The sequence below is a fragment of the Lampetra planeri genome, chromosome 51 (assembly GCF_965212315.1).
Source record: "Lampetra planeri chromosome 51, kcLamPlan1.2.h2, whole genome shotgun sequence".
Classification (NCBI taxonomy): Eukaryota; Metazoa; Chordata; class Hyperoartia; order Petromyzontiformes; family Petromyzontidae; genus Lampetra; species Lampetra planeri.
In genome coordinates, this window is record NC_136157.1 from 7,484,408 (window position 1) to 7,497,197 (window position 12,790).

The 12,790-nt window shown below is 56.3% G+C and overlaps 1 protein-coding gene across 3 annotated transcripts in view; it reads left to right on the forward strand.

Annotated features, from left to right (window-relative positions):
- The window catches only part of LOC144734413 (hephaestin-like), a 25,438-nt gene continuing 12,648 nt past the window's right edge, over positions 1–12,790 (forward strand). Inside the window, exons 1-10 of one of the 3 annotated variants that reach the window (XM_078616588.1) lie at positions 1–187; positions 2,738–2,882; positions 8,341–8,521; positions 9,089–9,333; positions 9,563–9,775; positions 10,278–10,454; positions 10,874–11,128; positions 11,397–11,577; positions 11,894–12,033; positions 12,490–12,630. In XM_078616588.1, the coding sequence (XP_078472714.1) occupies positions 8,355–8,521; positions 9,089–9,333; positions 9,563–9,775; positions 10,278–10,454; positions 10,874–11,128; positions 11,397–11,577; positions 11,894–12,033; positions 12,490–12,630 (1,519 nt within the window). In that variant the 5' untranslated portion in view covers positions 1–187; positions 2,738–2,882; positions 8,341–8,354. Of the gene's footprint in view, positions 188–2,737; positions 2,883–4,247; positions 4,499–8,340; positions 8,522–9,088; positions 9,334–9,562; positions 9,776–10,277; positions 10,455–10,873; positions 11,129–11,396; positions 11,578–11,893; positions 12,034–12,489; positions 12,631–12,790 lie in introns of those variants that run through there. The other 2 variants (XM_078616587.1, XM_078616586.1) reach the window with 2 other exon arrangements.

Below are 12,790 nucleotides of genomic sequence, written 5' to 3' on the forward strand. Positions count from 1 at the left end.
TGCACGCGCCCGATGATGATTGTCGTCCACACGTCGTCCCACGTGACTTGCTGCGTCACGTGACAGCCACTGGAGCGATGCGCTTCTTTTCTTTACAACTGCGTTTCGTGTTTAGTTGTTTGTCCTGCCTCCGCACCTCCGATTAGCGTGGTTGGATACGTACGGTGCGAAAGAAGTTCAACATACAGTACGTACATCCATTGCGATCTCAAATGCATTTGACTGCTAATTGGAACGCGTTTAAGATCGGGCGCGTGCAGAGTGGAAGAACTGAATTTGTATTTGAGCGCCGAGTAAATTGTTAAACGCGTAAAGAACGGAGCGAGGTGGAGTGGGGAGGGGTGGAGTGGGGAGGGGTGGCGTCGCAAGGTCTGGCTGGAGTTTGAGAGATCCCGAGACTAAACTCTTCAAAATACACAACACCTTCCCCCGCTGCCACGAACTCTTCCGAGCGGCTTGGAGCGGACGTTTGCGCTCTTGGGAGAAGCGCCTCTCTCTCGCGTCATCCCTCAACAACAACAAACCGCGAAAGGGTCGTGATTCGTATTCATAAGTTCACCGCACATTTGACCGTTCGTGGCAGCGGGGGGGGGAAGGTTTCGTGAACGGCCCTCGACAAGAGCCGGGGGATTCATTCCTCCTCGCGCCACCCACTCGAGTCGTGTGCACATTTTTCTTACTCCCGAGCCACATTCTTGCCGCAAACCTGCACGCAAGGCGAGGCGTGGTGCTGGCCACCCACCCACCCACCCCCTCGTGTGCCACAGCGCCGGCATTCTTCACAGGTGCTCCCTTACAGCGCTTACCCCACAGGCAATCCGCTTGGGCTACACGGGGGATATATGCCTTTGTAGTTATGCTTTAAACGAATACCCGGCGCGGTGTGAAAATCAGCACTCGTTGGAAGACAAACGCGTTGGGGGGGGGGGGAGGTCTTGGCCACCCACTCTATCGTGTGTTGTGGCCGGCGTTCATCGGTGTTCGATAAAATAACTTGCCCCCTCATTCTGTGCAAGGCTATAGGGGGAATCTTTGTCTTTATGGTTGTGTGTGGGAGTGGCGTTCGTGCGCAGTGGCCGAGCGGTTGGCGCGCTGCGCTACGAACCCAACGACCCAAGTTCGATTCCCGCTCGCAGCTCTTTAATTCATTCTCGATTTGAAGCTTTCGTGACTGCAAGGATTCATACTCTTAGGATTTTTCGGTAAAGTCACGTAGGTAAAAAACAATAATAAATAAATAATAAAAATAGTAGAAATAAAATAAAAAATCACGACGTTTCGGGCGCAACACAAGCTTCCGTCATCAGGTGGGACAACCACAGCAAGAAACAATTGCTGAAGTGGGCAAAAGAGCTGCTGTAACAAGGCGCTATATAGGTGAGAGACGGGGGAGGAGCCAGGGAGGAGAGATAGAGGAGGGGGGGGGGGGAGATGCGGATATGAAGGGGGGTTTTGGGTGAGTTTAGGGGGTTTTGGGTGAGTTTAGGGGGTTTTGGATGAGTTTAGGGGGGGGGGGAGGGGGGGGGGCTTATGAATCTTTAATTCATCGCGCGCGGTTCTATCGGAGCGGCAGAACGCAGCGCGATCACAGCCGGTGGCAAAGGCTCACGAATGTCTCCCGTGCCGAAAGCTGTCTACACACACACACAGACAAAGGTCCCCCGTATAGCCTTGAACAGACTGGAAGACAAAATTGAGTCGCATCGAGTTTGGTTACCAATCGTGGGGGCGGGTGAACGACTCCACGAGGCCCTCTCGCCGTGAAACTGGAACCACGAGTTGAGTCGCCTCGCGTGACACCGTCGGGGTCACGGGCAGCCTCGGATGATGATAACTCGGAGTGCACAGACCCCCTGATAATGGTAATCACCCCACCGCGCCAAACCCCAGTGAGATTGGAGGGGAGAGGCAGGAGAGTACGTGGAGGGGAGTGGAGTGGGATGAGAGGTAGGAGAGTGCGTGGAGGGGAGTAGAGTGAGATGAGAGGGCAGGGGTCGGAGAGTGCGTGGAGGGGAGTAGAGTGAGATGAGAGGGAGGGGAGTTGAGTAAGAGGCGTTACTCTGCTCGTTCAGTGTCCACGGCGCCCCACTGTGGGGACAACGCCGTATTGCATCACAACAACAAAACACTTGGAGACACGACTGCATCATTAAATTATAAGCAGGGGGTGCGAGTTGAAGCGCGTGATTTCCCGCTGTAAACACGGCCAATGTTGCCTCCTTTAACGGGGTCGGCACATTCATAGACACGACAGGGTCACGAGTTTCAGACGAGACGTGACAAAGAGCGCGCGTGGAACAAGAGCACGTGTGGAACAAGGGACACGGCCACGTGCACATTCTGCAAAGAGGACATCATGAGCATCACGTCGTGAGGAAGTGCATTGTGGGCCTCTCTTGTCTGAGGTCACCATCAATGTTGAGCAAATGTGACTGAGTGGCAGCAGCAGCGATGGGCGCCACGGTGGCTAGGAGATGTTAACTACCTCGCCTGGTATGCAGGAGGTTATTCACTTCACATTTACAGATTTGACGAGAGCCGTGATGTAACTTTCTAAACTCCACTTTATGATGAGGTTTAAACTGCTCTGAAGTGCAAAACCGTGGGTCTCATGTAGGGTTTGACAACTCTGACCGAAGCTATTTCGGGATATTTTTGTAAATTATTATTCATTATTATTAATAATTTATGTTTCTTAAAATATCCGCTCATTAAAACCTCCCGGCCTTGCTTCCAGTCGTGAGCGGGAGATCGACGCCAGGAGACTCGCGGCCACGACCCGGGAGGGTTGCCCAACCCCTGCCGGCATCACCGCCGATGCACTCCGCGCGTCCCATCAACCCCCTCGCCGCCTCGTCGCGTTGTGACGTGAAGGTGGCCGGGTGATGCTGCTGATGCTGCTGATGCTGCTGCTGCTGATGCTGCTGATGCTGCTGCTGATGCTGATGATGATGCTGATGATGATGATGCTGCTGATGATGATGATGATGCTGCTGATGATGATGATGATGCTGCTGCTGATGATGATGATGCTGCTGCTGCTGATGATGATGATGATGCTGCTGCTGCTGCTGATGATGCTGCTGCTGCTGCTGATGATGATGCTGCTGCTGCTGATGATGCTGCTGCTGCTGCTGCTGCTGATGATGATGATGATGATGCTGATGATGATGATGCTGATGATGATGCTGCTGCTGCTGCTGCTGCTGCTGCTGATGATGATGATGATGATGCTGCTGCTGCTGATGATGATGATGCTGTGGTGGAGTGGGCGGCCAGATCCTAGAGAGTAACTGGTCGTCGTGGTGGCTGGGAGATGTTAAGCACCTCGCCTGGTGTACAGGAAGTCGTGGGTCGATCCCGACCCTGACGTCTGCTGCTGCTGTATTTGGCGTTTGCACCTCTCTCTCTCTCTACTCCTGGTCACGTGGATGTTTCTCCGGGTCCACCGGTGTTTCCGTCCACATTTAGAATCAACATCACGCGTTTAGAGTATTTGACTGCTGCTATACATTTCCACGTGATAAGCCACTAAGCTGAGCTATCATTTGTGGCCAGGTCGCTTCTGAAAAATAACTATACAGCTCAGTTGGCCTTGCCTGCTAATATACAAATAGTTTAACTGTTTAACCACTCGCAAACATCCTCACCACTCACCAGCCTCACCATTGTCCTCACCAACCTCACCACTCACACACCTTACCACTCACAGACGACCTCTTTAATGCTGCTGCGTCGGTTTCATGTGAAGCTCTCCCACGCGTTTTCGGGTCGTGGCGCGTGTTTGTTTGACACGAGTGTCCGACGTTTCGCTCCACCACTCGGCACGTGCCGCCAAATGTCGGACGTCTGGCCAAACAACGCGCGGCGCAGGCTGAACACAGCTGGGAGAGCTATCCCAGTAGACATGGGACGTTGACGCAAACGTTGAACCAACGTTTGTTCAACGGTTTCACCCACTTTGTGTCAACGTTGCATCAACGCTGCCTCAACGTTGGCGTGTTTACCGGGGGGGGGGGGTATTGCTGCATGCGAGTGACGAGACCCCCCCCCCCCCCCGAGTGTCTGTAATCAGAGGCAGGGGTGGCAGGGAGCGCAGTGGTTGGTGGGGGGGGGCATTCGACGATTCGGAGCGGATGCCCGCCACGGCGTTTAATGATTGAACCGCTAACTGGACGCTGCGTGTGGCAATGTTGACTTGAACTGCGGTGGGAGGGTTCGGCAGCGTTGCTTGGGATTCCGGGAAGGCCCCTTGATTCGGGAAGGATATGCAGGAGGGGCCATGAAGAGGATTATTATTATAATATTGTTTAAACATGTGCACATATAAAGGGCGAGCTGTGGTAGATGTCGGCAGAGAGCTGCGCGGTGCATCTGGGACCGAAGCTTCGCTGGAGGTGGCCCCGGCACGAGAGTGGGAGACACCTGGGACCAAAGTTAGTTCCGCCGCACCTCCGATTATCACGGTTGGCTACGTACGGTGCCGAAGAAGTTCAAGGTGCGTACATGTTGAGAGAGACGTCTGCTGTGTGCATGCTTGTTGAACTTTGTTCACACCGTACGTAGGAGGTGCTGTGCGTGTCTGCTTCGTGTGGACTGGAAGGATTATTGAATGTAGGATGAGAAAATAGACAAGCAGGCAATTCAGTACGCGTGGAACGTCGGGCCAATGTTGACTCAACGTTGGTTCCATGGACATGCCATTAGCCAAAAGTTTATTGCTTAGATATCCTTCATATATCATTAAACAAGTCTTACACAATCCATCAGCCGCATGTCCTTCTGGGAGTGCCTATGTTGAGCAGCATTGATTCAAGACGAGCAAACTCTGGGCCGGTTTTGACACACATCGTCTCATCAACAGTCGGGTTTTCTTGCTGGTTACCTGCCGATCTTGCAGGCAAGGGCCTTGTCTTTAATTGGGGCGCCACGGTGGTGAGATGTTAACTACCTCGCCTTGTATACAGGAGGTCGTGGGTTCAATCCCGACCAAGACGCCTGCTGCTGTACATTTGGAGTCTGCGTCTCTCTCCCAGTGGTCGCGTGGATTTCTCTCCGGGTCCTCCGGGATTTTTTTTCTCCGCATTTAGTATCGCGCGTTTCGAGTGTTTGACTGCTACACAGTTCCACGTGAACATCAGCCACTTCGCTGAGCTGTCATTGGTGATGTAGCCATGATGTAGCCATCACAAATGGTCGGTGTTTTAAAAGAGCTATACAGCTCAGTGGGCCTTTACCTGGTCAAATAAAAAAAATAGTTCGGTAAATTAGTTTCAGTATTCACTAGGCCCCTCAAATGATACCGGTAGGATGATTGATAACAGCAAGGTAACGAGGAGCCTCAAGAACAACGTTTTAAATCGACGCGTTTGGCTCAGAACTCCGGTCGTTAACAAATACAACATGAAACAACGACTTCAAGGTGCGCAGCCTGAAGAGACGCGTCCTGTGGAGTTGGCGACAAGAGGATCGCGCGGATTTGAGACCTGTACATGAATTGGCCGAGAAATACCTTAATACATAGAGGACCGCAGAACTTGGGGAGTGGCTGTTACTGTCGCGCCAGCTCTCTGCCTTGCTGCTGTTACCATCCGGGTCAAGTCTGTGGTGCCTTCAGCCATTGTGAGATGCAATCTGCATGATCGGTGACGCTGTTAGTGAAACTAAAACACTATTTTAGAGACCCATAAGAGACTCGTAGACATCCATATACATCAACTGGAGACCCACAGAGACTCGCAGAGACCCAGAGACGCATAGAGACTTGTAGATATCAATAGAAATCCATTAGGGACCCATAGAGCCATGGAGACCCAGATATGTGCTCACAGAGATGTATAGATATATACAGAGTGTCATACCAAACTAAACTAATTTGTTTTGCCAGGTGTAAGGCTCACTGAGCTGTGTAGCTCTTTTTCAGAAGCGACCTGGCCACAAATGATAGCTCAACGAAGTGGCTTATCACGTGGAAACTTATAGCAGCCAAATACTCTAAATGCGTGTTTATAAATGTGGAGGGAAAAAAATCCACGCGACCACAGGGAGAGTGAGAACACAGGCGAGGTAGTAAACATCTAACCACCGTGGCACCCCAAACACGTATCGAACCCCAGGCACTGATAGAGAGGAGCCATGGTTTCAACACTCACTACTTGGCCGATGACACCTTCATAAACAGAGGAATGCAGAGCTTGGAGGGGGGATTTGCAGCCGGATGATCGCGTGGCTACTGCTGCTGCCTTCTGTGCAAGTGAACATTCTCTGTAGGAGCTCCTCGCTCCTGTGATTCGCTCCCCTCTTTCTCTCGCTCTATACGAGGGTGATTCCGTGCTGCGAGGTGAAGCGTTGTGTGTGTGGAAGTGCAGCGGTTAGCGCTACGCTGCGCTTCGAACCTTGCGACCCGAGTAACGATTTCCGCTCACGGCCAACACCAGTGATGATTGTCTGAACCGGTCTTGAGCCTCTCCTAGGTCGACTCGGCCTCAAATGAGTACCTGGTGCGGTGTGTAGTAAACATTGCTAATGGGGAGACAAAGGCGGTCGGGCGTGGTGCTGGCCACCTCCTCGTGTGGCGTCCCGACCTTCATAGGTGCACTCTAACAGCTCTTGTACACGTGTGTATGTTCAACTTCTTTCGCACCGTACGTAGCTAACTGTGCTCATCGGAGGTGCAGGGGAAAGACCACAAACTAAACACAAAAAGCAGTTCTAGAGAAATGACTCGCCCCACCAACTTGCCCCAACAGTCTGCTAAGGCTGTGTGGTGGCTGTGTGTTGATAGTGGTGTCTGTGTGTGTAGTGGTGGTTGTGTGTGTGTGGTGGTGTCTGTGTGTTGTGGTTGTGGAGCCGTGTCGCCCTCTCAGACCTCGGTTTGCCCACATAGACAGATAACGGATAACGGCGACTCCGATAACAGAGAGGTCAGCCCTCGCTTACACAGCAGAATGGTCACCCGCCCGTGTGTGTTTGTCTTTGTGTGTCTGTGTGTGTGTCTGTCTGTGTGTGTGTGTGGGTGTGTGGGTGTCTGTGTGTGTGTGGGTGTGTGGGTGTCTGTGTGGGTGTCTGTGTGTGTGTGTGGGTGTCTGTGTGTGGGTGTGTGGGTGTGTGGGTGTCTGTGTGTGTGTGTCTGTGTGTGTGTGGGTGCCTGTGTGTGTGTCTGTGTGTGTGTGTCTGTGTGTGGGTGTCTGTGTGTGGGTGTCTGTGTGTCTGTGTGTGTGTCTGTGTTGAATCCCGTCTCTCATCCCCTCTTATCTCTCTGGTCCCGTATTTAATGTTTTAGAATAAGCACCACTACTCAACACGTGACCGATTATAAACTTTACCCGAGGCCACACACACTGTGTGTTATTGACGAAAGTGTTGAGTTTGTGGTGTGTTGTTTCTGTTGTTTGTGTTTTGTTTGTAGGGTGTTGTTTGTGCGTTTGTGTTTTCTAGATGACATCTCTGGATTGTTAAGAGAGGGGAAGAGTGGGCACAGAATCTGAATCTTTATTTATCCTGGAGGTTGTCCAGTAAGGGACGGGTCGGCAAGTCACAACAACAACAACAAACAGGACAACAACAACAATTAACGATAGCAGTGCAAAATAGAGAAAAAATGGGAAGCAAGTCACTAAACACAAACACCTTCCCTTTGCTAGCTGCCCCCCCCCCCACCCGCACAGCCACTGAGCCGCCACCTGGGCCACATTGTAACGACTAGGTGGTTCCTCGACTCGTCGGACAACGAACGTGGGCGGGGCTTGCAAGGGGGTTTCCAGCATTCACGGCGTTGGATCACATGGGGGGGGGGGCTATGTTGGTGGTGGCTGTGTGGTGGTTGTGGAGCCGTGTGATACCACCGCAGGTTGCGTCTGTAAAACATAGCAGCGCCTCCCTTCGTCGTCACGGTCGCTCTGCACCATAAGAATGATAACGCCGATACTAGATGTATTAACTAATAATAAATAACAACTATTTAAACTAAACAATTATTTTTACCAGTTAAGGCCCACTGAGCTACATGGTGATTTATCAGAAGCGGCCTGGCCGCTAATGATAGCTCAATGAAGCGGCTTATCATGTGGACATTTATAGCAGCCAAATACTCCGACACGCATGTTTCTAACAGTGCAGGGAAAACCCAGAGGACCCGGAGAAAGATCCACGCGACCACGGGGCGATAGACACCGCAAGCTCCAAATACACAGCAGCAGGCGTCGGGGTCGGTATGGAACCCACGACCTCCTGTACACCAGGCGAGATCGTTAACATCTCCTAGCCACCGTGGTGCCCCCCCCCCCCCCTCAATTATGTTTTGTAACGCCGCGACGTCTCTCTGTCCGCACGCGCCCCCAGCTGCGCCGGTGAGGATGCGTCCTCTCGCCTGGCTCGCGGTCGCCTGCTGCTGCTGCTCCACGTGGGTGCCGGCCGCCCCCGCCGTCGTCAGGACTCACTTCATCGCGATCCGCGAGGTCGACTGGGACTACGCGCCCGCGCGGCGCAACCTCATCGCCGACGTGAGCGTGGACGACGACGAGTGAGTGCCGGAGCCGGCGGCGTCCCAAACCGCGGCGCGTCGGCCCACGTTCCGCCGACTCGCTCCATGGGCCGTTCTGCACCGCACGCGCCTGATGATTAATAAACACGTCCCAACGCGACGCGCTCGGCGATTTAACAACCCCCCACCTCACTCACCCACCCACTCAGCTCACCCACTTACTCACCCACTTACTCACCCACCCACTCAGCTCACCCACTCACTCAACCACCTCTCAACTCACTCACCCACTCACTCGCCCGCTCACCCACTTACTCACCCACTTACTCAGCCACTTACTCACCCACTTACCCACTCAACTCACCCACTCAACTCACCCACTCAACTCACCCACTCAATTCACTCACCCACTCACTCAACCACCTCTCAACTCACTCACCCACCCGGTCACTCACGTACTCGCCCACAAACTAACTCGCTCAAACACTCGCCCAACTTTCCGCTCGCTCGCCCGCTCACCCACTTACTCACCTACTTACTCCTTCACTCACCCGCCCACTAACTCGCCCGTCTCTCTCCTCCTCCCGGCGCCGCGTGCGCGCCAAGGCACGCCGGCACGTTCATGCGACGGGGCCCGCGTCGCGTGGGCACCGTGTACACCAAGGCTGTGTACGAGGAGTACGCGGACGCCGCCTTCTCGCTGGCGCTGCCCAAGGAGCCGTGGCTCGGCTTCCTGGGGCCCGTGCTGCGCGCCGAGGTGGGCGACACCGTCGTCGTCCACCTCAGGAACTTGGCGTCGCGCCCCTACACCATCCACTCGCACGGCCTGCACTACGACAAGAGCAGCGAGGGTGAGCGGGGGCAGTTGGGGCGGGGGGGGGTTGGGGGGGCACTGCGAGAGAGAGGAGCACACCTCGAGAGTCCTGCAGCATCGGGTTGGAGTTCCTGTGGGTGACTTGTGGGTGACCTGTGGGTGGCCTGTGGGTGACCTGTGGGTGACCTGTAAAGCGGGTCGGTTGCTCGCCGAATCGTCTGGACGCCTCCCTTGCTCCTCCCGCTCCCCCCCCCACCCCCCGCCAGGAGCCCCCTACCCCGACCACACGGAGCGCCATCAGCAGGCGGACGACGCGGTGGCTCCGGGCGAGAGCCGCGAGTACACGTGGAGCCTGAAGCCCGAGTACGGCCCCACGGAGGCCGACCCGGCCTGCATCACGTGGACGTACCACTCGCACGTCGATGCGCCCAGGGACATCGCCGCGGGGCTCATCGGCCCGCTGCTCGCTTGCAAGAAAGGTGCGCCCCCCCCCCCCCGGCTGCCCGGGACCCCCCCACAACCCACCCCTCACGCGGGACGGCGGGGGGGGGGGGGGTCGAGGACGCCGTGACGTTGACAAAATAAAAAATCCGAGTTGGAACTCGTTGTAGCGCCGGTGGCGTCGTCCACCGTGGGGCGATATTTATTTTCAACGGTCTCTAAGCCACAGTGCGCTAAGCAGTGCACCACCACTCGGAGAAAGAAACCAACGAGGGTGGTAGGAGTGCGTGGAGGGGAAAGTAGAGCGAGATGGAGAGGCGAGTGTGGCGGGGCGAGTAGAGGTGAGATGGAGAGGTAGGAGAGTGCGTGGGAGGAGAGTGAGATGAGATGAGAGAGGAGGAGTCCATGGAGGATGTTGAAGACGGAGAGTGCGATCCTGAAATGGATCTGGGATTGGCCGAGGTTCTGTCTCCCTCGGGGTGTGGTGGGGGGGATGGTCTGGCCCCCCAGCGAGCGGATGGCCTCGCGTGCACCCCGCAGGCTCTCTGGACGAGCACGGGAACCCCCAAGACCCGGACCGAGCGTTCTTCCTCCTCTTCTCCGTCATGGACGAGAACCTGAGCTGGTACCTGCAGAGGAACGTGGAGCGCTTCTGCGAGCAACCGGCCACCGTGGACGTCAACGACGAGGACTTTGTGGAGAGCAACAAGATGCATGGTGCGACGTCGCGCGGGGGACAAGGGGCACAACCGTGGCGAGATGTTAACTACCTCGCCTGGTATACAGGAGGTCGTGGGTTCGATCCCGACTTTTACCCCGGGTCCTCCGGTTTTTCCGTTCTATATTTGGAATCGATGTGCATTCGGAGTATCTGGAATCGACGTGCGCTCAGAGTATCTGGCTGCTGCTATAAATGTCCATGCGATGATCAGCCACTCGGTTGAGCCATCATTTGTGATAGCCACAAAAACACCTCTTAACTATCATAGGGATGTATTTTGAACTTCTTTCGCACTGTACGTGGGCCACCCGTGGCTAGGGGGAAGGACTACCAGCTAAGCACGAAAAGCTTTTTTTTTGGGCTCGTCGATCGTGACCCGAGGGGGGCCTCCCCCCCCCCCCCCCCCGCCCGGCAGCCATCAACGGCTACGTGTACGGCAACGCGCCGCGGCTGGAGCTGTGCGCCGGCGAGCGCGTCTGGTGGCACCTCGTGGCGATGGGCAACGAGGCGGACGTCCATGCCGCCCACTTCCTGGGCCACACGCTGGAGGAGCGCGGACGCCGCGTCGACACCGTCGCCCTCTTCCCGGCCACGTTCCGATCGGCGCGCATGGCCCCGGCGCGCGTGGGCACCTGGCTCATCAGCTGCCAGGTCAACGACCACGTGCAAGGTGACCGAGGGGTTTTCCCTCCGTGGCGTCGACAACCGCGCTACTCGGAGGTTGCTGGGAAAGGATAAAAACAAACTAAACGCAACGGCAAGCGGTTCTAAGGAAATTTGTTTACAATTCACCTGCGGCGGCGGCTTGTTTGCGACGTCGACTAAGGCGACGCTGCCGCTGGGGGTCCCCTCGCCGGCCAGCTGCGAGCGCGAGAATTTCAAACCACGGCCCCCCTCCCCCTTCCCACCCCCGCGTCCCCCCCCCCCCCCCCCCCCAGCCGGCATGATGATGCTGTACACGGTGCGCGACTGCGGCTTGAAGCCTCCCGGCCCCGCGCAGGCGCCCGTGAGCGGCGGCGTGACGCGCACGTTCTTCGTGGCGGCGCAGGAGGAGGTGTGGGACTACGCGCCGGGCGGGCGCGACCGCATCTCGGGCACGAAGCTCGACGAGCCGGGGAGGTGAGGGGCCTGGAGCGCCGTACGTCCCCGTGTGTGTCACCGTGTGTCTAACTAATCGCTGTGTATCTCCATTCTCCCCGTGTCTCTTCGTATCCCCGTGCGTGTCTCCGCGTGTCCGTGTGTGTTTGTCCCTGCGTGTCTGTGTGTCTCTGCGTGTCCCCGCGTGTCTCCGCGTGTCCCTGTGTATGTGTCCCTGCGTGTCCATGTGTGTCTGTGCGTGTTCCCGTGTGTCTTAGCGTGACACCGTGTGTGTGTGTCCATGTGTCACCGTGTGTGTGTCTCTGTGTGTCCCCACGTGTCTCTGCGTGTCCCCTAGCCCCTCGGCCGTGTTCCTCGAGCGGGGGCCGCACCGCGTGGGGAGCCGCTACTGGAAGGCCCGCTACGTGGCCTACGAGGACGACTTGTTCAGTGCCGTGCGCCAGCGCGGCAAGAACGACGAGCACCTCGCCCTGCTCGGTAATGCCGCTCGTAGGGCCCTCACCTTGCCTCTTTATCTTCCTGGGACGCACAAACCATTTGCGTCGGTGATCTCTATCCTTTGTATAATTGTGTATGTATATATGTGCACGTGTGTAATGTTGCTGTACTGTACATGTGTGTTTTTGTGAGTGTGTGGGGCAGTGGTAGCGCACTGCACTACGAACCCGGTGACCCGAGTTCGATTCCCGTTCACGGCCAACACCGGTGACGATTATCTGAACCGGTCCTGGGCCTTCCCTAGGTCGACTCCGCCTCAAATAAGTACCCGGTGCGGTGTGTATACTTCGCCACCGGGAAGACAAACGCGGCCGGGCGCGGTGCTGGCCACCCACCCCCCTCACGGGTGCTCGCGATCAGCGCTTGCCCCAACGTTCTGTTAATGCTCCACGGCGGTGGTGGTGGTGGTGGGGATCTTTGTCTGTGCGCGTGCAGGTCCCGTGCTGCGCGTGGAGGTGGGGGACGTGCTGCAGGTCGTGTTCTGGAACAACGCGAGCCGCCCGTACAGCATCCAGCCGCACGGCGTCTCCTACCTCAAGCAACATGAGGGCGCCGCGTACAGCGACGGCGTGGCCGGTGAGCCGGGGGTCACGGGTCACAGGGCGAGCCAGGGGTCACGGGGCGAGCCAGGGGTCACAGGGTGAGCCAGGGGTCACAGGGCGAGCCAGGGGTCACAGGGTGAGCCGGGGGTCAAGGGGTGAGCCGGGGGTCACAGGGTGAACCAGGGGTCACGGGG